At 38.8% G+C, this 25,607-nt stretch overlaps 1 protein-coding gene across 1 annotated transcript in view; it reads left to right on the forward strand.

Moving 5' to 3' along the window:
• atrnl1 (attractin like 1) overlaps positions 1-25,607 on the forward strand; it is a 78,267-nt gene that overhangs the window by 42,480 nt on the left and 10,180 nt on the right. The window contains exons 25-26 of the mRNA XM_023949279.1: positions 4,572-4,633; positions 8,436-8,514. Coding sequence (XP_023805047.1) covers positions 4,572-4,633; positions 8,436-8,514 — 141 coding nt within the window. The remainder of the gene's footprint in view (positions 1-4,571; positions 4,634-8,435; positions 8,515-25,607) is intronic.

The following is a 25,607-nucleotide window of genomic DNA, read 5'->3' on the forward strand; positions in this document are numbered from 1 at the left end:
TTAGATTTCCACCCAACAGTCACTTACTTATTATGGACTGAGCCTGAGCTGTAAAAGCAGATAGCTTCTGTAACAGGATACTCTCCCTTTCTTACTGGCCTTCATTATGTTAAGCCCAGAGATCAGATGAGATAATGCCGAACTTGAGAATGCACTCACGAGCCTTTGTATTTAAAGCTGGAGCACAGAAATGGGTATTTAAATGTGAATTAAGATGGTAAAAAAAAGCGATCTGAAGGTGAGATCTTTCTGTGACATCATCATCTGTTGGTGTAATTGCAATCCGAGGCACTGCTTTGGGCAACAACAGTCTAGTTCCAACAGAGGAACGCTCTCAAAATGATGCCGTTGATGGATGAATTGAAATTAGATTATCCCCACACATTTGCTTTGAGCTTATATCATGTGAAAGACTGTTCTGTAGAAAAAAAAAATAACAGAACAGTGCCATTTATTAAAAAAGCCAGCAAAGCATCAGTGCCTTTTGAGTCACGTTAGCCATGTCAGCGGGCATCTCTTTTCAGATCAGCGACTCTCATTTTGGACTTAATAAGGTTAGCAAAAAGTCAAAGGTGGGCAAAGTTTGAAGCTAATGGAGTTTTCAATGTAGGGCGTCACTACACTAAAAAATTATGATCCTAAACATACACTTCTCTAATGGCTTCTTCAATCCTTAGTCACAACTGCCGTGGTGTATCCACCTGTACGTGTGGAGTTACATACGTGTGAAGTTACATCCACACTGCCCTCTGTCACACGCGTTCCAGCAATCACTTTCAATGGAAAGTCAATATAAATGCGCGTAAACGCTCGTTTCAGGCTTCTACGTTCAGAATTCTTGCGTTTACACACGGCTGCGCAAGTTTATACGATCGTTTTAGGTCTTTGTGTAACAGATGGGCGTCCTTTGAAATTTAAACCAGGTTGAACTTTGTCCAACTCTTTTAATTCACTGAAGTGGCAAGCGCTTGAAAATTGATCATGAAGGAGAAGTTAATAATTAGGGTTTGTGCCCAGCCAGAGTTATGACACCTAGTCTTTCATATATCAGAATAGAGCTGTGAAAAAAAAAAAAAAAAGAGCCTGGAGCAAGATTCACCAGATTTACATCACTTTGACATTTCTCACCAACCCTCTTCCAACTGTAATAATAATAATAATAATGGATTGGATTTATCTGCGCTTTTCAAGACACCCAAAGCGCTTACATTGTGTCCATTATTCATTCACTCCTCATTCATACTTGGTGATGGTAAGCTACGGTTGTAGCCACAGCTGCCCTGGGGCGGACTGACAGAGGCGTGGCTGCCATTTCGCGCCTACGGCCCCTTTGACCATCACTGGGATCATACATGCTCATTCACACACCAGTGGAGCCACACTGGAGGCAAGGAGGGTGAAGTGTCTTGCCCAAGGACACAACGACATTTTGGCTGGTGGGAGCGGGGATCGAATCGCCAACCCTTTGATCATTGGACGACCCGCTCAACCACCTGAGCCACTGTCGCCCCTAACAACTGTAGGTGGCAGACATGTGCTAGTTAACAGTAGCAAAGGAAGAAGAACAGGCCCCTCCCTGCTTGTCCAGTGTGAACACCGTGGTCTAAAAGCAGGTTCAGTAAAACGCGTTTTGTGTGTTCAAAAACACGTGCCCTGTGTGAACGCAGCTTTAGAAATAAAGAAATGGGACGATAAAAGTGTAGTTTGTGTGGGCATCTTACGGTGCTACACATCACATGCACACCCCATATGTGCAGCATTTACACAGGGGGCAGTAGGGGGCAAGTACTCGCACTTAACTAACAATTAGAGTGGGGCTAAAGTATCACACATACGTCATAAGGTCGTGAAACTTACAATAGCTTTCCAAATACTTCACCATTCACTTTCCACTCGCACAACAATTTTCATGAAGTCTCTTGACATGGCCATAGAAAGCCCCAGGAGAACTGCAAGACACACCTGTGCTCCCCAGCCACTCCTCTATACGACCCTCCACAGGCCCGGACAGCACCCGTATGGATCAACCCCCAACATGGGTGCAGGAGCTCTTTCATGGCTTCCTGGTTTGCAAATTCCAGCACTAATAAATCTGTGCCTCACCTGTTTTTTTTTTTTAAATCATCACTTTAACCCTTGTTTAAATTCAGCATTCAGATCAGCAAATATGATACCTCTAAAAGCATAATTTGTGCATTTTTTTTTATCCCAGATTGTTGCCTTTCATGGGCTCAACACCGCTGTAGAGGATTTTTGTTTGTGTGTCTAAATGCTTTCAGGGTAAAATGGCTTCAAAGCAGATATGGCAGATAATGACTTTTCACAGTCATGTGACATATCCTATATAACTCAGCTGCCAGGCTCCTGTGTAATTTTTCTCTTTAATGAAGACGAAACGTGGCTCTGACCCATTACTCACTGGCCATATCGACATCACGGCACTAATAGGCCAGTAAGCCAAAAGAAGTGGGATCCCACTGGCTGACTACATGTTAAGTGTTAATCTAATGATATGAGAAGTTGTTGGTTGATACATTTTTCCAGAAACAAAACTGTAAGCACATTTTTCTCCTGCAAAGTTCTTTTGGTGTACATTAATAATAAAAAAATATTTGATCATAACATGCTTTCACTTTATTTATTTTTGGCTTTTTTTAAAGGGCATTTATTGTGCTTCTTATTGTGAACGTTGTTTAACCCTTTAACATTTGAGCTTTAGCTCCAGTTTAGAAAAATCTTTGAATGACAGCAACTCTTCAAACATTTACTCTGTGTTAATGTCATTCCAATGGATTCTGAAGCTGAGGAAAGTAGAGCCCGTTGAAACTATGTTAATTGCGTCAACAGTCGAAGACTTTTGGTAGGTCGGGGAATTGCTGACGAGTCATCACCGCGGTGATCATCTCATCACCTTATTTTATTTTTTATTTTTTTTAAAGTTCTGTGTATGTTGCGTGATTTTAACTATAAAAAAAACACATTCATCTTTGCTAATAATTTACTTTTTCTATCAGTCCTGTGTTCAAACTTCAAGGGCTCCTGGGGGAATTTCCATCATATTCATTTACATCTCAAGCAGCATGCGTTCTTGTGTGCGCGCCGCCGCCTGCCGGAGGATTTTGTGTGCGTGTGTGGGGTGCAGCAACAGTCCCAACACCGCGACTCCTGCTGCTTCATCACCACGGTGATCAAAAATCCCACACCGTCACAGCTCTACTCCAGAGCGGTTTAATAAAGAATCAATCACTGTTCTTCTGGGGGAAACCTTTTATTACTGTTCTCCTTCACTCCATAACAACAAACATGAACACGCATCCCCAACACTTGTGCGCGCTCTCACTCACTCTTGCGCTGCACGCGCTGCTTCCTCCTTCTCATGCAGCACGCTGACACACATACTCATTCTACAACACCTATATATTTAGTTCACTAGTTAGTTAGTTAGTTGTTACTGTTATAAAGAATACTGCGCTGTAATTATTAATTGTATTTATTTGCGACGTGGCCACCGGGGGATTTTGTGTTTGGCGTTCGGCCGGGTGGGTGGGGGTTTAATCGACTCTTGCTGCTTGATCACCGCGGTGATCAAAAATCCCACACGTCACAGCTCTATAAATGCGTACCATCTTGCTTGTGTTTGGAACCATGTAATGTTAACTTGCTGAACTAGCCTGACTCCTACTTTCATTTTTAATTGGCTTCAATTCAGAAGTCAAAAGGTTGCCTTTGATCTCATCCTTTTAAGCTCATTTGTTTTGAACAAAAAGTTATTCAAATAAGATGTCTGCCTCTCTGTTTAATGTACTGCCATTAAACATTTTTTAATTCCCCCAGAATGCATTTTGATTCTTGCTGGTAGAGTAAAATAAAAGTGCCTTTTTTCAAATTAAATACCGGTATGCTAAATCTTTAGAAGTCGTAAAGTATAATCCTAATGCCAAATAAATTTAGAAAAACTCCATAGGTGTCCATATGGATTCAGAAGACAACAATTGAAATTTAATCAATAATAAATAGTTTTTTTTATATTTGACCGAATGAACTTTGTTGTCTCTAAGATAAAGATTCTACCTTGTTTTTGTCTGGTTTCACTACATCCAAACAGACATTTGCTTTCAAAGTTGCAGAGCCTCCAGTAATTCAGTGACCTTTCAGACCTGCTCACTTCATAATGTTTACTTGTAGATGCCACATCAATCACATAATCCCCCCCCCCCATGATGTCACAAAAACTGGGAAAGTTCATTCACAGCACAGAATGTTTCTAAACGCCATGTCACAATTTTTCCCATTTTGCATGGATGAAAATTAGCAAATTTACGTGGAAAAAGTGAGAAAAGTTGTGGTCTTGAAAATTTAAATTTTAACAGATGTATCATGAATGAACCACGTTAAAACCACGGAAGAAGTACGAATAAACCACGCAAAGAACACGTAAATCAACGTAGAACATGAACAGTGTGTGATTATTGGGCAGTTTATATGCAATTCATTGGTGATTTGTGCGTCATTTACGTATTTTAACATATGACATTTAACATATCTACTTTTTGTCTCCTTTTCCCGCATAGATTGCGTTCTCCCAACACAACAGCATCATGGACCTTGTTCAGTTCTTTGTGACGTTTTTCAGGTAAGCTTTAGCTTCATGAGCCCGAAGATACAGGCTGATGTTTGAGCTTTTCAAGTACGTCATCAGCCAAGAAACATCATCCACCATCTCTTCATGCTCCGCACTTTTCTCTCAGGCCATATTGAGTTACCTGAGTCCGCTTTTTCTCTCGTCAAGGCAGCAATTTTCTTTTTCAAACGGTAAATTAACAGCCTCTAGCTGGTGGATATTTCCCTTCACATACCATCTATATAGAAAGTGGGGGGCGATCACAGTATGAGGACTCCTAATGATGAAGAATTCCCCAGAGCGGCGGCGGAAGTCTTTCATCATTAAAGCGCTTTGAATGAGTCAATTAAACCTTTAGAAAAAAAAATTACACTCAAAGGTTTAATCAGCATTTTTTCAACGTGCACCTATCCCTGCTAAATATAAAGGGTGATAAAATCTGTGTACATGCTGTTTACTGTAACTAAGTTCACTTTTTGACAAGATGTTAGCATAAGTGTTGTTTTCGAAGTGATGACTTTCATAAATGCGTGTTCTAGTTTAGAATAGGGTCTAATCTGGAAACCGAAGTTTTCTGTGGCAACAAGAATTTGCATTTTATAAATGGTCGCTGGCCGATAAAATATTGCAAGCCATTATTTTCCAGCAACAACATAGTTGGCAAAAAAAGAAAGCCCAGTCCAGTCAGGGAAATGACGGGTTTTTCAGGTGTATTAATGCACATTTTTTTACCAGGATGTTCTCATTTTTAGGAATTATTAGGTTAAATGGAGGCAAATTGTCCACTACAGTGGAGCTGCTGAAAGTAGAGCATGTTTATTTACTCTGCTAGTTAAGCTTATTAGGTGTCTGTTTGTTTACTTTGACTTAAGTTCCCAGAAATACACAACAGAAATTCATTTAGCAAACACTGATTTACAACAAATCCAGAAAATGTTCTCCACAGTTTTTCCATCCTCAAAGTTTTGCTGACTACAGTTCCAGTAGATAGATGACAAAAAAAGAGTAAATGAAGACACAGCAACACCTCTAAAATTCTTTGTAATAAGTAGAAAACACTCATAGTCTTTACATCTAAACTAAAATATTTCAGATGTTTTTCTTTGCAGACACATTCCAGGACGGCTTATCTGCCATGCTTTCTGTCTTGTGACATCACATAATTTCATTGTTTTTGTAATATTATTAATTCCATTTTCAATATTTAATATTTTTAATAAAATTGGGTTAATTCAGAAGCTGAACTTAAGTCTGATTTTTTTTTTAAATTCAACTTTAAAAAACATTTGATAGTTTTACTTTGAAAATGAGAAACTTTCCTGACATTTTACTTTGAATAATTATATATTTTCTGAGACAGTAGCAAATACAGTTTTTACTTTATATACTTAAAATCCTACATTATTCTGCAGTTTTAGAGTGATAATTATATGGCATGATGTGTATGTGCTACTATATTCATATAAAGATCGCAAATCCGCGATCTCAGACGTCATAAATATTCAGGTTGAATTTTTCGGGAACAGATCATGTTTATCCGTGCGTTCACATATTCATTACAGCCTTAATCTTGCAAAATACATGCTTTCCCTTGTAATGAGTTTATGTGGTTGAGGCTAACCACAGCACAGGTCTACATCAGTTTTTTTCCCTATAAAAATTAAGGAAAGGATCTTAAAATTGTGAAGGGAATTAAAAAGATGAGTTTTGCTACCCAAAACTGACTTTGCTAGATCTACATGGGTTCATTGGGTTTAGAAAGGTCACGGCTCAGAGTAATTTTTGTGCTAAAATCAACGTCACAAAGGGGAACGCAGAGCGGTTTGGCCCAGGGCACCTGTCCATCTTACCGCACGTGAAGAAAAACAAAGTGTAACAAGAGTATAATCTCTCCAAGCGATCATCTTACAGCGGATTAGCAAAAGTTGAGCCTCTACAAAAATGAAACATTGAAAGTCTACTTTTTCTTTGTGAGGGTCCAGGTTTTCCCTTTTTGTCTTTCTCATTTTCAACAAACCAACCGCACACAAACAGGTTTACGTTTGTGTATTTGAAGACATTATAAATCATCATCCAAGTTTTTGGCCTGAAAAATCTGAACATTTTTGTAATCACACCACACCAAAACCTATGGCGCTGGCAACCGTTGAATACTTTTCCCTGACAGAAGCTCAGCAGGTTTTTCTCGTTCTGTTTAGTCTTTGTTTGCATCCTTGTTGTCCGGTTCTCACTGACCCATAAACTCTAGACTGAATGCACTAACAAGCGCTGTTGTTTGTGCCTGCGTGCATATGTTTAGGGAGATATGGGGGGGATGAGCCTGCAGGAAACATAATCAGCCTGATGACAAAATGTCAAATCACCCCACAGGGTTTCTAGAGCTTCCTGAAAGGTGGATAGGAAGGGTAAAGAAAATATTTTTTTTTTGTTTTGTTTCATTTACCACTTTTTTCACACCAGTAATTTTCCTTTTCTCGACATAACCTTTTGTTGTTGTTTTTTTGGGGGGGGAAATGCTGTATGAATTAGCTTTTAAAAGACTGAATCATATTCTAGTTAAATCTTTTTGAGAATCACTCAAATGTAATATTTATTTGGGACATAATGCAAAACTTTTAAAAGTCACATAGTACCTTTTTTTGTGGTATTCTTCCTATTTTACATTTAACATTTAAAGAGTGTCTTCTGGGTCATGTTTTAATGGATTTATTCCGCTCACTTATCCAAGTTTCTTCACCAAATGCATTAATAACAATTATTTAGGAGATTTTTTAAATGGGAAATGGCGTATACTTGTATAGTGCTCTTCTACCTACAAGAACCAAAGCTTTTAACAGTCACAGACCCATTCACTCAGTTACATACACATTCACACACACATTCACACACTGGTGGCGGCTCTGCTGCTGAACACTGGCACCAACGTACCACCAGAGGCAAGGTGGGGTTCAGTGTCTTGCCCGAGGACACATCGACTCATGGACGTGCAAGGCGGGAATCGAACCAGCAATAATACGATCATGGGCTGACCGCCCTACCGCTGCTCCACAGCTGCCCCATTTTAAATACGTTGGCAACAATTTCTTTAATTGTAATTAAAGTCTTCATATTGACTAAAGCTTTTGTTGTTTCTTCATCAGACACATTCAGAAAGATGTTGGTTTAAATCTAACGCAGTGCTATTTTTCCAAACCGTACACCAGGAGCCTTGAGCAGCTCTTCTAATAAAGCCCCGACAGTCTCTTTAGCACATAATCATCCTTACATTTTCATCTGTCAGAGGGATAATGAAGTGGAAGCTCTCAATCAGTCATATTTTCTGTCTCGACCGTGCCTGGACCTCTCTTAGAATCCCTTGACTAACGATTGCGCTTTTGGGTTATTAATCGAAGTAATGGCCAAAATATTCAAATATTATTGCGCTACCTTCTAAAATCATCTAATTTGATGTTTTCAATAGTAAGAGGAAAACTTTGAAACATACGTCCTTCCTGTATCAGCTTTTGAGAACATTGGGCTTTTTTAAATGAGAGGCTGCTACTCCACACGTTTTTTTGTTTTTTGTGGTCAAAAAGATGTAAAGAATTGGCCAAACTGTTATGCGTTAATATAAATAATTACATAATGTGCTTTATTGACTTTGCTTTAGATTATTAGTTATCTAAAAATTCACTCTGGATGAATATCTTTCTAAAAACAAGTTTAAAAAATGTAGAATACCAGTACCAGAATCAGAAGTACTTGAACATCTATATATTAAAAAAGGTTTTGTTTTTTCATTGTGCTTTATGCTTTTTACTGTCTTTCCCTGCAGCTGCTTTCTTTCACTGCTGCTGGTGGCTGCTGTGGTGTGGAAGATCAAACAAACCTGCTGGGCATCTCGACGCAGAGAAGTAAGTCAGAAGAACATCCATCTTCACATGTCGGTTTATTTATTTAGTATTTGTTCTGTTCAACAGCTTTAGCAAAAAGACACAAACCGAGAACTTCTTGCTTTAGATAGAATTAACTTTTACAAATAATCTTTTCTTATGTACTCTTTGCGCAAACTGTGGGTATATTTGTATAAACCCCTTTTGTACTTGAGGCTAAACTATAAATTAATTTGTTGTTGTAAATTTTTTAGTTGGGTTAAGTTTAAATTTCACAAAGCATGATGTTATAATTGACAGTTTTAGGGATGTTTATGATGTCTTTCTTCTTTTAAATGCATTTGAGTAACTTTGATGGAAAAGTCTGGGTCAGTCCACTGCAGAAGCCTCACTTCATTTCAGGCCCAGCCTCTTTCTGAATACGGATCTGCCTTCAGCACTTTGCAGACTCTTACTGAAAAACTGCATAGGCTAAGAAAATGCGGAGTGAATAGGTTAATGCAGCTTGTTGTGCAAAAAGCACTTTGAGTGGTTAAGACTCCTGAAGTGACAAATAGAGCAAATGCATTCCATTTTCCCTTCAGCAGCTCCCATCATCTGTCAGCGCTCTCCGATGTTTTGCTTTTTATTTTTGTTTGTATAGCAACCTCAGCTTTACATCTTCAAAACAGAAAATTTTATTGAAACTGTATTTCCAGTTCAGGTGAAATTTTTTTGTCAATAATTTTTTTTATAAACTCCTGCCACGTAGAATCCGAAAACAAGACATCTGTGCTGCCAGAGCCCAAAATTGCCAAAACAAAGCAGCACTTAAAACCCTTTTGACCAACAAAATGTGTTTTAGAAACTCTGGAATCCCTTTTTAATGTCTAGCACGATTTTTCGGCTGATGCATTATGGGTTTTCCTCTATCTCTCGACTGTTGTCTCTACCAGAATTACTGGCAGTTAAATCTGATTATTGTAGTTGACGTTTTTTTTTTTTTTACACAGGTAAAACAGATCAGTAATCTGTTCATAGAAAATTTTTACCCAAATCTTAAAAAACAACTAATAAAAATGCCCTTTTAGTTGGAAAAAAAGCTTAAATGTATTTGTATACTGCTTTTTTTATGTTGGCTTCATAAAGTTTTATCTTCTATTTCTATATTTTCCACTTTCTCTGGAAATCTCCTGTTACTTTTAGTTCTAAATAATATTTTGTGTTGATTTTCTACGGAAATAAGGGACCCCTCTGCTCTCCAGCTTAATGCATCTCCACTGCTACAAAACCGCTTCATTACTAAACCAAATTTTCATTCATGTATGTCCCCTCCCCAGTATGCAAGGCTCCTGGCATTGTCTTGTTTTCCTCAAATATTTATTTATATTCATATTAGCTATTTGCTGATAGAAAGTCTTTGACATCACCTTTGTGCTCCAACTTCCTTATTCGTCGCTGTTTCACTTTCGTGCAGTCATCCCCTGTTCCTCACAGATTTTCCTAACTAACCCTCCTTTAAAGCTTGTTTCTTTAAAGACTCAATCCAATGAAAATTGGGTTTTTGGTATATTTAACATGTTTTGGTGCGTTTTTTTTTTTTTTGTTTTTTTTTTTTGATGGAGGAGATATATTAAGAAAATTAAGCTCAAAATTGCCCGTCAAAGTATTTCTTTATTCAAGTAGGTGTGAATCAGGGGCAGGCGAAAAAATGCCATTTGAAAAAGAGCTTACCGTAATTTCCAGACTACAAGCCGCTACTTTTTTCCTGCGCTTACAGCCTTGCGGCTTTTTCAGTGACGCGGCTAATTTATGGATTTCATTGACAGCCGCCGTGTATGTACTTTTGAACTCTGTGAATAGTTTGAACTCTCTATCCAACTCCAAGCACAAGGCATTTCTTTTCAACACACCTCTTGGCAGCCAAACAGCATGGACTTGGCTTCAGGTCTTAGACACTTCAGTCATGGTTCAACAAAACGAAACACGCATGCCCGGCCGCATCCCAGAATCCTTTGGGGCCATTAGACCCAACGTGCACGTGATCGCCGCTACAATATGATGAAGCTTTCAACTTAAAAGCAATCGTTAAAAGCAGCGTAAAAAAGTCCACCATCAACAACGGGTTTGGAAAAGCCGGTTTGCTGCGTGACGGAGAGAACAGCGCATGGAGTGAATTTACACTCCATTTACAGTTTCTAAGGAAACCGTAAAAGCGGAATTTTGCTTTGAAAAGCTCACAGCCTCCGTGTGAGCTGGAGACATCTTCTCCTGCTGCTCTTATAGAGCTGCGGGGCCGATGGCAGTCTGATGGCTCCCACACGTAACAACGCATCCGCCCCTCATACACAAAACGTACAGTATTAAGTCCGATTGCTTTGCACAGACATGATTTGCTCGGTCCACCGGCGCAATGGGGACGAAGTGCTTCTCCTTGAAGCCGCCCTGCCCAGAGGTGTCGGAGTCGATAGGAAGGGGAGACAAGGAGCGCGCGGGGCGGGAGCAGAGCGCAGAGGCGTCCGCGGAGCGCAGAGGCTTCTGAATTCTGACGCACGCGCCGCACTGAGGCGCGCGTATCACGCTGAGGCGCGCGCTTTTCAGTCGCCGCTGCTGTATTTTACCGGTGTGTTTTTTAACCAGCCCTGTTACTCCCATAACGCTGCCGCGACACAAGCGGAAGGAGAGCTTTTCCCGTTCACCCCTCCATGCACTGCTGATACTTGCTCATTCTTAAACACATACAACAGTATGGCGAGCCGGGCGTTGGCCCCGCCTTTAGCCCCTAAGACTCATGGGAAATGTGGAATCGCGGATGTAAATTTCCTCATCATAACTGAGGGATGTAATGTTGATTATATGGTTACTGTTTGTAATTTTATGTATGATACCTAGATTGTCAATAAGTAAAAAAAAAAAAAAAAAGAATGAAATAAAAACACCATAACTGAGGAACTTGTGAACAGAATAGAGGTCCATGCTGTTTGACAGATGTCGATACACTCAAATGCATGGGTCAGAGGCAAAGCTGGCTACACCCACAACATACTAATGAACTGCACTCACTCTGGGATGCTGGCCGTGATCTGTCAGGATGACAATATCGCCTAACACATGCGCGGCTAGTACTCTGACGCGGCTTGTGTATGTATAAAATTAATTAAACACGTAAAAATGGGTGGGTGCGGCTTGTAATCGGGTGCGCTTTGTAGTCCGGAATTTACGGTACTTGTGATGTCGAAAATATGCTGGGTATGGGAAAGGGCGGCCGGGTTGCTCTTTGGCAACAGTCCCGCCCACTACTCAGAGGTACGTCTCTAATAATTTGCAGCCGCTCCGCAATGACATTCTCCCAAAAGACCAGTCATATTTAGTTGAATTTCAGCCTAAAACAGGTTAATCATGATTAAAAGACTGCTGGAAAGGCTTTTACTTTCAAAAGATGACCAGAGTGGATCTTTTAGTGCAGGGGTCGGGAACCTTTTTGGCCAAGAGAGCCATAAATGCCACATATTTTGAAATGTAATTTCGAAAGAGCCATACAATAATGTAGTGTCCCTTCCCCACACTGAGGCACGGAGACTTAACCTCTTTTAAAGTTCTTTATTCCGATTACTGCAGACCGCAACAAACGCCCTTCAATTAATTCAGCAACTCCTGAATCTCTCCCGCCGACACGAGAGCGCTTCTCCCAACTTTATATTCACCTGCTCCCACTCCAGCCCTCCCATTTCCCTTATTTGGCCCATAGCTGAACTCCATTGGTCCAAACTACCTAACAACAGGCTGAGCGACAGAACTGAGGGCCAATCAGATCTCTGCTTGACGCGTTCAATGAACTCCAGAACTTTTAACGCGGCCCGACAGCCAAGTTAAACTCAGTCCACGACAATATGTTTAAAACTAAAAATACAAATGAATGTGTGCATTTGATTTAATTTCAACATTTTTAAAGTACAATAAGTCTGTGGATTCTTTTTAATAACATTGTTATGCTGTTTCTAATAAATGATGAGTATTTCTCGTGGTAGTTTTGCTGATGGTCTAGTCTGGTTGATACGTGGTGAGTTTCTGCTTCATGCAGGCGTTGAGACTTTAAACGGGATCGTAGGTCTGAATGTTCTTTAGATGTGACAAAGACTGCTCACATGCAGACGTGGAGCCAAACACACACTCACACGCCACAGTGAGTGACGGGCAGCGGGTTTTACGTTTTTACAATCCCTGCGCGATTCACCTGCTGCCGGTCCCCACAACACCTCAGCCCCACCCTCTGTTTTCTTCCTCACACATCCCGTCCCCGCATCTGCGCGCTCTTTCTCAGAGACGGGAGCGCGTAGTTTTAGGCACGTCAATTCACAGGTTTCCGGCTGGTACAAACTCTGTGAAATTATAGATAATAGTAACTGATAGCGCTGGCGCAGATTTCTCTCTCTAAGCACTGCTACTACTGCGCGCCTCTGGCATCGCATCGCGCCCGAGAAGGACTGGTCTAATGAAAAAAAAAAAGTATAATTAAAGATTTGTCTGCGAGCCACATGTGACCATCAAAAGAGCCATATATGGCTCGCGAGCCATAGGTTCCCGACCCCTGTTTTAGTGTGTATTCAGTATTTGCTCCAGGTCTAGTTCTAAACCTTCGTTTGGTCTGTATTCAAATTGCCGTCCATCCGACCATCCTGTTCCGAGCCAAAGCTTGTAAAAACAAAAACACGTGACTAAAGATCTCTTCAGTCATTGGCCAGGAGTTACAAGGTGGGAATCCCTGGTTCTTAAGAACTTATTGATTACTGTTAAAATGTGTACTTATGCTGCAATTTTTGATTTTTTTTCTTAAATTGTCAAATACAAAGTTCTTTCAATAAATATGAATTTAATTAATAATTGGTTTTAAGTTTCAGTTGCTCTCGGGAAAGAAGTTTAAAGAAAGTGGAACATGTAATGAGAAATGATAATAATCATTAATATTCAGTGTTGGAACAGAAGATTGGCTCTGCAGAGAGGGAAATGAAAAAGGGTCAAGGATGAGATGATGGGCAGCAGAAATCATAAAAGCTGCTTGAAAAATATGCGCAGGAAAAGGAGGTAGAGGGCAAATGTATGCAAATTTTTTTGACTGCTCTTAATCTAAACTGCACTGTATGGTGTCCGGTTGCTTAAAAAGCAGCCACGATTTCCATCTTTTTCCACTGAATCCCCCATTCTGCTGGTTGCTCTGATTCTCAACAGCAGGATTTTTCATTTGGTTCAGCCTGCTGACTTGCAGTTGACTAATAAAGCTTTCACAATTAATTTCCTCTTTGCGAATGACATTGATCATCATTTTATGCCCTCCAATTTATAAATGGAAATAAACAAAATCATAACAGCTATGACTGTGAATCTATTTAAAGAATAAAATGTGAAATTGCAGAAAGCTGGATGCACACATTATATTTCTCTGCTTTTTCCATCTAAATCCTGCATTCATTCAGCTGTCCAAAAAAAGCCATTTGGTTAAATAAATGTTGAAAAAATAAACTCTTTTTATTCAATTTGACATCTAAAACAAATGAAACAAAATATTGTCAGATCACATTATATAAGTCTAAAACTAAAACGGTAATTAATACTTATTAAACTGTTTTCTCATTTTATGAAAATAAAACGTTAAACTTTTTGTCAGATCAAAATCTACTTCTTTTCTTGTGTTTAGTGAAGACATTGTATAAAATTCCTTTCCTTTAAGGGTCAGTTGTCATCAAAAGTTTTTTATTAAATAAATATTAATACGTTTAAACTTATACTATATCACACAGAGGTATAATATGTGCCAAATAATGACTAAATCTTTCTGCTCTGGGAAGTTCTGGGTGTCCTACTTTTTACAGGAATATGTTTAAGGTCAAGTTCCTTGTCAGTAACCTTTACCCAGAACCCCAGGTAGCCTTTAGGGACTCTTTGTTCTGTCTTGGGTGCTATAGCATTACAGTTTGCCTTTTGTTATATATGCAGTATTTTTTAATTCTACTTTTATCCGTGGCAAATGAAAAACTCCAATAGAAACATTTCATTTTTAACTTCTTTTTTATGTGTTTTATCATATATTTATTGTAACATGCAAATACTGACTGCTTTTTTCTTCTCTATACATTTAAATATAGAATTTTTAGAAAAGGTTTATGATGAAAATGTTGTAAAATTTTCAAGTAATCTTTATTTAAAATGTCAGGTGGAACAAGCAGTTAACAGAATAGCAGCTCCGGTATTAATTAAGCAATCGAATCAATTAATTACTCTTTAAAACCAAATTAAAAGCACATAAAGAAGCAATGAACCACAACCTTATTTATTTGACTTTATTAATTTTTTTCTTTTTTTACAGCAGTTAAGCAAACAAACAGAATCTAAAAGCCTGTTGTGTTGGATGGATTTTGTTTTTATAGCTGGGGTTACATCCCTTCTTAAAAATCAGCTGTATATTTGTATGAACCCCTTTTGCCTTTGCATTGTGTGTTTTTTTATTTTATATAATAGTTTAATTTAATTTAATTTACTTTCTAACTTTTTAGTTCTGAACCAGACGGAAAAAGAGGCAAATTATTTACATTTAAGGAGAAGTGTAAAAAAAGCATGGATAGGAGAAATTAGAGGAGGTACAGAGAAGAGTAGAGTGCAGAAAAACAAAACTAGCAGAGATGAAGGCGAAAGAAAACATGGAAATACACGATGAAGGTCACTGGAGGCTTAGTGTTGTCAATGTCATAAGTAAATGCTCACAGAACGACTGGGTTTTTGTGCACAACCACACATCTAAGCTGTCCCTTATGTACACAACCACACATATAGACAGTCACATGTGCACAACTTCTCACATGTGTACAAATACAAATAGGGTTCACATAATCGGTGCACAAACTTGCACATACACATTTAGCAAATCCACACATAGGACAGTTCAGACTACTTGTACAAGTCAGTTCAAGTGTGTGCAACATCGCACAAACAATACATCAAGCATATCTGCACTCATAAGAAATATCTGTGTGGAGAAATTAGTAGACAGATGTGTTCAGGTGAGTGCGTGTTTATAAGAATGTATGATGATGCTATTTAATGGGGAAGAGAAGGTGGGAGCTGTGGCCCCCCTATAGCACTGGTCAGCCCAACAGCTCATGTAGCTAGGGCCTCCTTTATCTACAGCACATGAGGACATTTACCCTCCCCTGACAACCTGATACCAACCACCCAGACAGGATCAGAGCGAACATCACGAAGGGCCCCAACCCAGGGAGATTATGTGCCTCTAATGTCCAAATCCTTAGACCTCAGCAGCCCCAGACAAGAGAGCTGCCACCACCTAGGGGTCCTAACCCTAGGCCCACCCTAGGCTCACACACAGCAGAGGACTCACATCGGTTACAGATGGCTGCAGTCCTGCTGCAGCCACAGGCTCTGCTGCAGGCCTCCGGAGACTGTAAACTCATGTAGGTTGAAGTGATAACCTGCAATTTATATAGGAAGTACTAGTAAACAAACCCTCATTCCACTGTGATTATATTGACAACACTTCTTTTTCTGCGTTACTCCTCTTCATACAATGGTTACGTGGAAATGACCTAATGTTTCAATGGGTGAAAACATAGCGAGTACAGCACCAAAAGTACCAGATGCACTTTACACTCGTTTGCATGATTTCCGGTTTAGGTTGTTCCATTTGCCCCAAATTCAAAAAAGTGCTCCAGCTCGCTCCAGCATCCAGCCCAAATTTGAAACCAGCGAAACGGATGCGGTGCCGGAGAGACCAGACCGTAGAGGCTGGACCGGACTGGATGCAGTGTGAGCCAAGGTTTAGGGGACACTTAGAGGTGCCTGCCCCCCATGCAGTTCACCAGCCAGGCATAGAAGGACCAGAGATGACCCCTCCTCCCCACCATAGAAGGGGGTGTCCGTAAAAAGGACAAATGGTGTACCACGACCAACATGATGGTGATGGTGGAAATACAGAATGACCAGATACACAATGGTGGGAACCCAATTCCAGCTTGCCCTGGGGGCTTGAACACCTTTTAGCTCAGATGGGATTTCATTAGAGATTCCTCTCCCACCGTGTGAACATCGGGCCCCCCGACCTAAGGAGCCCCTTCCCCCCGAACACCATCACCACCCCCTGCACTAGCGTTTGTCTTCTTCCACAAGGGTTGGGGGAGGGGCCAAAGGATCAATGGCGACCACTCCCTTCATTCATTATGTGTGGGTGTGCCCACCTGTGTGCATGAGTGTGTTGTGGGATGGAATTGATTGTGTACTAAAAAGTGTAATTTATATTCAGTGGGTGGCAGATTTGTTTGGATACCTCCTGTTTGAAGACAGGTGGGAGGGAGCCTTCCTCCCACCAAAAAAATCCCAAGTGTCTAATATTACAGTCAGATTTGTTAATTTATTATTATTCTATAGTCTTTTGTATTAAGTGGTGTTTAAGGGGTCTTATTTAATCTTTAAGGCTTTTTTTACACTATTTATGGATAAATATAAATATATCCTGCAGGTAAGCGATGTGAGGTTTAAAATGCGCCTGTGCCGTCATATTTAGTTTGTGCTAAAATTTCAGTTTCAGTGTTTTTGCCTTTCCTGACAGATAAATTCATCTTTACTGTGTCCATTTAATTTAGACGCTTGTAAACAGCCTCTGCACTGGGGACCACTTAGACATCTGTCTCACATTACGACTTGAAATAAATGAGTTTAAATGAGACTCTCAGTAGTGTTTGGGTTAATAACGACAGTGGTCCAGCCACTGGCTTTTGAACATCAAATTATTTGCTTTCTAGTGTAAAGTCTATAATTGTGGATATTATTAGTTTTAAAAAACATTTATTCCAGGTGTATTTTCTACTTGGGTTATTTTTCCCGGAAATTCGTCTGTAACAAAGCTATAACAGTCTCCGTGTAATTCAGAAAATTAGTTTGCCGACAACAATCATTGAGAGCTTCTCAGAAACCACAAAGTGCATGTCCTTGCATTTACGTAGTTTCGCACAGCTGAATGTTCAGTATTAATTGGATATGAAATATTAATTATTTTCAGAGTAAATTGTGAAAGGTGTTCCTGTTACGGTTGAATGATTTTGGTTGAGGTGAGGTAATGATGCTCTGCTGCTGATTGGGGACCAAGAAAGGAAAAGACAAAAGATTGAAATGCCACGGATAAGGAGGATAAGAGCTGACCTCCCCAGAGCTACCTGTGGGGGGAACCGAAGGGAGGGCACATTGACATTTCTTAACACTGCAACTCGTAGATGTTACTCATGGAAATAGGACTTTTCTAATGCAATTCTTTGCTTTTGAGCTTTCTATGCTGAGATCCACTTTCTGTTTCTGTAGCTGTTCACATCTTCTCTTGTTATGATTTACAGTAAATTCACTTGTTATGTTTATATTTGAGCCTAATACCAGCTTATTAATAGATTGCTAGAGATTCCATATGTTTTTGGTACCTTGAGATAAAGGGATGCATGTATACTCTTATGGGCCTTTTGTTCACATATTAAGAGTTGCACTTTCAAAGTTGCATCAAATACTTAGTCATTGCCAAAAATAAATGGCACCCTTGCAATTCTCTGAGTAACTGTAACCCTGTCAGAAATGGTTCAAAGTGCAAAAGCTTGGGTTTTTCCATGTTTGTTTGTACTAGAACACTAAAAACAAGAGAAAAGTCAAACCTGACAAAATTTACAACCCAAAAGCAGACTAGACAAAATTATTTGCACTTTGTCAAGATTGTAAGAACTAAGTGATTTTCAAGCGTGTCATGCCCCTTAAATGTGTATTGATTTACACCTGTGGCAAGAAACAGGGAATGTGTCATTCATTCATTCATTCATTCATTCATTCATTCATTCATTCATTCATTCATTCATTCATTCATTCATTCATTCATTCTCTAATCCATTTGTCCATTTTGGGGTCTCAGGGCTGCCGGAGCCCATCCCGGTCACTCGTTGGCGAAGGTTTGGGACACCCTGGACAGGTCCCAGTCTGTTGCAGGACCATGTTAATCCAAGTAGTTAAAATGGAAAAATGTAATCCTCTGCCTTTGAATTGTGTCATTATAGGAATGTAGAAAAAGCAACCGTAAAGAACCGTGAGATACTGCAATAATTATTGTAGGAAAATATAAACAATTTCAAGGCCACAAGTCCATTTCTAAAGAGCTTTATGTTTCTGTATCCACTGAGCAAAAACTCATCAAGAGGCTTCTCGTCTCTGTAGCTAACCCTCCTGGACTTGCATTCAGGAGCAACATTTGAAAATGTACAACAATTCAAGCTGATCTGCAAACACAGATCGGCTACTACTGTGTCAACTCGCGCTATCTGTCACCATCTCAATAAAAAGAGACTCCAGGATGACCCAGGGAGCCACCAATGCTGATACAAACAGGAATAAAAACAGAGTTTTTCGGTAAACCTATAGTCCTCTTGGGAAAGCGTACTGTGAAATGAGAAAAAAGTACGTGACGTCATAGTATTGTTTTAAAAAAAAAAACTTTAAAGACAAGCGCTCTCCATATCGTCAAATATGCTGGAGATTCAAAGATGATTTGTGGTTGCTTTGCTGCTTCTGGCACTCGATGCTTCGACTGTGGGAATGATGTCGTGAAATTTTGGGGCACACAGTAGTTGCCAATGTTAGAAAACTGCATCTCCACCAGAGGTCTAGGGTCTTCCAGCAGGACAATGACCACTTCCAAAAGCTCTCAGAAGTTGTTACAAAAAACCACTGGAGTGTTTTGAAATGGCCAGCAATAAGTTCCGATCTCTTGAGTAGAAAAGACTTGGAGCATTTTCAAAAGAAGAGTGGTCTTAATTCCAGTTGAGAGGGGTAAAAAGCTCATTCATGGTTACAGGAAGTGATTGATTTCAGTTATTTTTCTAAAGGTAATGCTACCAAAAATGAAGTTTAAGTTCTGTGTGAACTGTCATCCGGTTAGACAAAAAAACAGCAAAAACAAATGCGTACATGCAAAAACATTTGCATTTGTCACGGGTTTTGTCAAGGAATGAGAGATGAGATATAAATAGCAAACGTTTTATTGAAAAACGAGTACACAACTTGGGTTTAAAGAACCACCCATGTCACAAGTTGGGTAATTTTACCTCCTTCTTTAAAATGAATTGAGCTTCTGCTGACAGTTTCGTCAAACTGTCTTGACCGATGGCGATTTATTTCCTGCGTCAGCCAGATTTGTGTATATCTTCAGCTGTGGATTGAACGGTTGGTCACCAAAGGCCATTTTAGGAAAAAGGATGTGAAAAAGCAACACTAAACATTAAGCTAGACATTACAACGTACTAGGGGTGTGTATTGGCAAGAGTTTTTGGTACAAATCCCAACCAAAAACTAAGTATTACATGTCTCATAACAACAAAAACTGCGATGCTGACTGAACATTTAGCATTTAACACAATCTGATTCTCGTGAGACTTGTTGTTTTGGTGTGGTGTAGAGCTCCTCAAAGAGACTCAGTGTGCTGTGTGGACAACTAGCGGTCAGAGGTTTAAGTAATTCAGACGCTGAAAGACGCTCATAAATAATTAATCATCATCTTGACAGCATTTTGAATCAATACAAGTATAGTCATATGCAATATTACAATATATCGCCAAATCGATTTTTCCCTACACCCCTAATACATACTCTATATTCATACTTCACCATGAACCTTGATTGTGTTCTCTTCCAGTTGAAGATCACAATCAGTCATCATCGATTTTTACAATGAGATTATCTCAATCTGAAATCTTTTGTCAGTTTGATTGTTCTTTGTTTGGGCTTAGCGTTTTTCTGCAGAAGCCCATATTTATATTTTTGTTTTGCTTCTGCTATTTAAGCCCACTCACATTTTCGCCAAACTAACATCATGTCAGCATTGTAAACAATAGCATTACACTACACTGCATGTATTAGTCTGTTTGTGCTCAGTCCATTAATCACAGGACGTGTGGAGACTTTCAAATGAGTTGCATTGTGCAGCAAAAAAACCCAACAAAAGGTGAATTTTGCAGCTAAAATGCAGTTGAGTTAGTTTTTTTTTAGTTCATGTGCTTTTCTGGAGTTATGAGGTGACAGCTCATGTCTTTAGGCAGTGATGTTTTCAAAGGGCAGGGTGACCTGCTTAAGTAAAGGATATGTTCAGATGACACCCACCCTTTTCCCCCGAATTTACAGGGGAAAGAATGAAGTATTTACCAGACAGATAATTCAAAACCTCACTTGCCAAATTAATCAAGTCGCTTCGCAATGCACTTGGTGCCCACCCTTATCAAAAGCATGAATAGCTCCAGCTTGTATTTTAGACAAAATCAGTCTGTCAATGCACAAACGTTAATTGGTTTTACAGCGTTCTCTCTTACCTTTTGTCATTTACTTAGCATTCATTTCTAGAATCTCTCTGGTATTGTGCCGGTCGTTTTTATGTTTATATTCACAGCACAAGCTTTCTCTGACTTTGCTTTTGCTCTCCTCCTGTGCTTTGTTGCTTTAAAAACGAATTCTGCAACATGATAAATAACATTACTGCTATCTGACATTTAGGATGAATGTTGTTGGATTTGAAGCTTTTGTGTTGAAAACCGTAATAAGCCGGGAGCGGTTTTCTCGTTTTGCAGCAACCTCGGTGGGCCCTCCATCCTCTGCTTATCTTTTTCGTAAAGGGCAACATTTCTGATTTTAACCTGCTGTGACCCAGCAGCTCAAATCTATAAGGCTTGTACTGCCTTTTTGATCTTTATTGGTAGAGATGTACAACAATTTAACATTGGACCTCAGATATAAAGTGTAAAAAAAATAAAAGCGAGAAAATCAATCAGGTAGTCAATGTCAATTTCATGTGGCTGCTGTTATTATTTTTATTTAATTTTTTTTACTCCAGCTTTTTCCTCTTTCAAAGTTTTGACCAAAGTAAGTGCAATTCAGTACAACTATCTTTCCCATAGCTTTTCACAGAGTCCACAACATGAAATTATTTAAAACCCTTTTTATCACATTCTGATGGGCCCTCTATGGACCTAGTTTTTAAGGGTGCCATTCTCTTCCTGTGAAGTGTTTAAGACCTAGGTTTTTAAATTGTTCCAGTTCCCATAGCACCACTGAGCCTGTGCTTCTTAAGGACATTGAGTTTCCCCCAGGGGACTGAAACTTACTTACCCTCTCCAATGAAGACGTAAGCACTTCCTGCTGTGTTCTGCAGAAGTTCTCCCAAATTGTCTTCAATGGTTTAAACAGCGGTGATAAAAAAAAAGAGGGCCTAATTAATTGCTGTCAGAAAAACAAGAACAAGGAAAAACCCAAGAATACGGTGGACTGTGGTGGTCTGATCCAACTCTAATGACTAAGGAGACTGGACAGCTTTGGTTGGATGGCATAAGCCATCTGTTTTTTGGAGCTGCAGCATCATAACCCTAAGGGGGCAGAGAAAGGAACTTGACAGTCAATAGGAAGCCCTGTTTATTTCTGGCTCAACCTCTGGACTCAGCAAAGAGGTCAGAGTCAGGACACTAGCAGAGTCTTGTGACTTCAATGCAGAGAAGTGTTGGCATATAGACAACTTACCTCCATTCTACATCGCTTAAACAATGGAGATGAACCTCAAAGGCCCACTCCAATAATCTGTTAAACTATGTTAAAAGTGTTTCCAGTAGTATTTTAATTATGATTATGCTGTTTTCAGCCTAAATCTAAAAACATAGTTTCTGCAGAGCAGCAGTTATTCATGAGAAATTTACCTTTTGAGTTTTTGTCTACTGCTGATTCAAAACTATTTAAATAAATTTAGATCTTAATTTACTTGATAAATGTCCTCCATCATGGGAGAAATGCCACAAGAACATGTTCAAACATGTTGTTGACCTAAATCCTGATTGTTTTGCATCATGTGCTTTCTGTGCTTTTCTTCTGTCACATTTTACAACGTTCCTCTTTTTGCGTTAAAGAAATTTAAATGTTTTCATTTTCATTTTTACATTTCTATGGTAGCCCTGACGTGCACATCCCAAACAAATCACTAGACGCAAAAACATTTTAAAGATCAAAACAACAATTAAATAAGCAAAAGAAATGGTTAAAAAAATTGCATTTTATCAATCAAAACAAAAACCCAATTCCCAAAAAAAATCAAACAAAATAAAAATGAAATGTTTTGGAAAAACATAATTCCTTTCCAGTAATCGAGATGAAATGTTAAACAGCACGGTACATTTCTCCTCTTTTAGTCTTTACTTTCAAACTATATGTTTTTTTTCAGTTACTCAATACATTTCCTTCTTTTGTCAGAAGTGAATGGAATTCTTGATACTCAAATTTGGATTACGGGACAATATTTCATAATCAAACAATAAGTAGAGGACAACTGAAGGGTTTAATTGGCAGAAAGTGTGTTCAGGTCTCAGAGATTCTTTAAATATGAGGATGGTGACGTCGGTTCATCTCTGATGATCCATTTAGTTAATTGGTGGAACTTAAGTTGTGATGAACAGATTTTTGTTTTTTGTTTTTAAGATAGCAGCAAAAAAACAAGTGTTTTATTTTTATTCCACCCTTTTTTTCTTTTTCCCTCATATGTATTTTTTTGATTACTCATTTGGAGATGAGGAGTAGATGGGCTGCTCTACTCTAAACAATTTCCACAATCAACTTCCCAGATGGTTCTGCAGCAAAGCATCTGGTGCATCAGATTAGTTATCTGTGACCAATAATACAAATGCTTTTCACAATAACAAAAAAGGAAAGTCAATCAAATGTATGGATTTGTTTTCTGTTCTCATGATATTTAAGTTGTATCCTTAGCAAACAGGTAGACTCTGCTTCCCCTGTTATTTTTGCCATGGCAACCGTTCCAAACCTGGTATAAAATATGCCAATTATTAGCCAGACTAATGAATGCCTAATTAAGGTCAAAGTGAGTGGGGGAGGTGGTCTACGCACAAGAATTTGAAGGTTCATTACTACTTCAAGGACAAATCCTGAGTGCTGTAATGTCATTAGAAGACTCTGTTTTCATGCATCTGGTATCATCAGGCGCCCTGCAATACGTCTCAAATCAAATATAACAGATTAGAAAGTCTCGAGTCTGCTCAAGCAGAGAAATTGTACATTTATTTTTTCATGGTGGAGTGAGATGAAAAAGTTTAAATGCCAATGGATAAAAATATATTTTTATTTTCTAGTTATGTGGAATTATTGCAAATGTACTGCGGGAATGTTTTGGCCCATTTGAACAGTTAATGTAAAAATTATTTCCCCCAAGATACTGTTGTGTTTTTAAACCACTTTAGTAAAAAAAAAATCTTTGTATTTTTAGATTAAATATTTAAAATGATTTCGTTAATATGGAGTCCTATACTGTTCATAATTAAATAAATAAATATTTAATTCAATAAATAAATATGACCCCATGCAAATACACAATCAACCAATAAATCTCTCATAAATATATAAAAAGATCATGAAATTGTGAAAAACCAGCACACTGATTTTAAATTAGCCATTGTATTATTCAATATATTTCATTTTGCTTTAAAAACATGTTCATTATTTTAAAACAGCATTTTAAAATATTCATTTTTAATCATGTTGAATTTTACTATAATTCTGTCTTTTTTCAGAAGCTCGGATTTCAAAATCGAATATTTTCCAAAGTAGCTTTGTTTTTATTTCATGTTGCTGTTTTTCACAATGGCGTATTTATTTCATGAAGAGCTTTTTCAGCAGAATGGGTCTTTCTGTCAATCAGTGAAAGTGGGCGGGATCTAAACGCTCATTGGCTCATCCATGGAAATCGACTCATATTCCTCGATACCCGCTCAGCGGTGTGCCAGTCAGAGAGATGACATATTTCAGCGATATCCGCAAGGCTTTGCTGACATTAGAGGATCAAATAGAGACAAACTATCTGTCTGCTGCAGAAGATGCAAACATCCACAACTCTGTTTTTGTAGTTTGAGGGTTTGTGTGGACCAAACCACAAAGGAGCTCCGGTCGTGAACATCTTTCACACTCCTCATGCTTACGCCATTCACTCACAGCTCACATCGTGACATATGTCGGCTCGCAGGAGGATCGACAGAGTGAGACCAGGCAGCTGTGCAAAGCGGGACAAGCATGCTCGGGCCTCATGAACCTTATGATATTTTTTCTATTTTCAATGAGACAATGATTATAATCAGGTCCTCTGTTTTTATTTTTCCCTCTCAAGAAACATGTTGAACCTTTCCTGCGATGACGTTTCTGACATCTTAACACTCTCCATGTACATTGTGCATCCATGCATTGTTACTGAGATAAGCACAAGCAACCGCTCCATGTGGCTATAAGGCTAAAAACATTAGCTTGTTGCCCCTCCCACACGCGGCATGGTGCGTTCATGGAAACTCCAGTTCATAGAAGCTTAGTGGAACTCCAACAACCACTCAGCCTAACTTAGACCACTACTATACGTTCATGAGAAGATGAAAATTGCCAAAACGACCACAAAATCACCTGAATTATGCACACTCGCCCAAAGCCACTTTTATCCGCAAATTTTGAACCAAAACTGCCTAATTTCTTGTAACACTGTGGATGTGTTGAGGTGCATACTCCCCCTAGTGTTGAGGGGTGTGCATTGCGCCATCACGTTTGCTGAAGCATCTTCGATCGATATAGTCAGGGGAGTTAGGGTGCTGCTGCTCATGTCTGGGTAAAGGAATAGCAAATCACAAAAGTGTCTCCGCCTTGTCTGGTTTGATTGACAGACAGAGACATTCTCCTGAAAAAGCTCTTCATGAAATAAATCAGCCATTGTGAAAAACAGCAACATTAAATAAAAACAAAGCTACTTTGGAAAATATTGATCTTGAAATCCGAGGTTCTGAAAAAATACGTAAAATTATAATATATTCCATATGATTAAAATGAATATTTTTAAAATGCTGTTTTAAAATAATGAACATGTTTTTAAAGCAAAATGAAATATATTGAATAATACAATGGCTAATTTAAAATCAGTGTGCAGGTTTTTCACAATTTCATGATCTTTTTATATATTTATGAGAGATTTATTGGTTGATTGTGTATTTGCATGACGTCATATTTATTTATTGAATTAAATATTTATTTAT

This window comes from Oryzias latipes, chromosome 19 (assembly GCF_002234675.1).
Source record: "Oryzias latipes chromosome 19, ASM223467v1".
NCBI classification, from domain to species: domain Eukaryota; kingdom Metazoa; phylum Chordata; class Actinopteri; order Beloniformes; family Adrianichthyidae; genus Oryzias; species Oryzias latipes.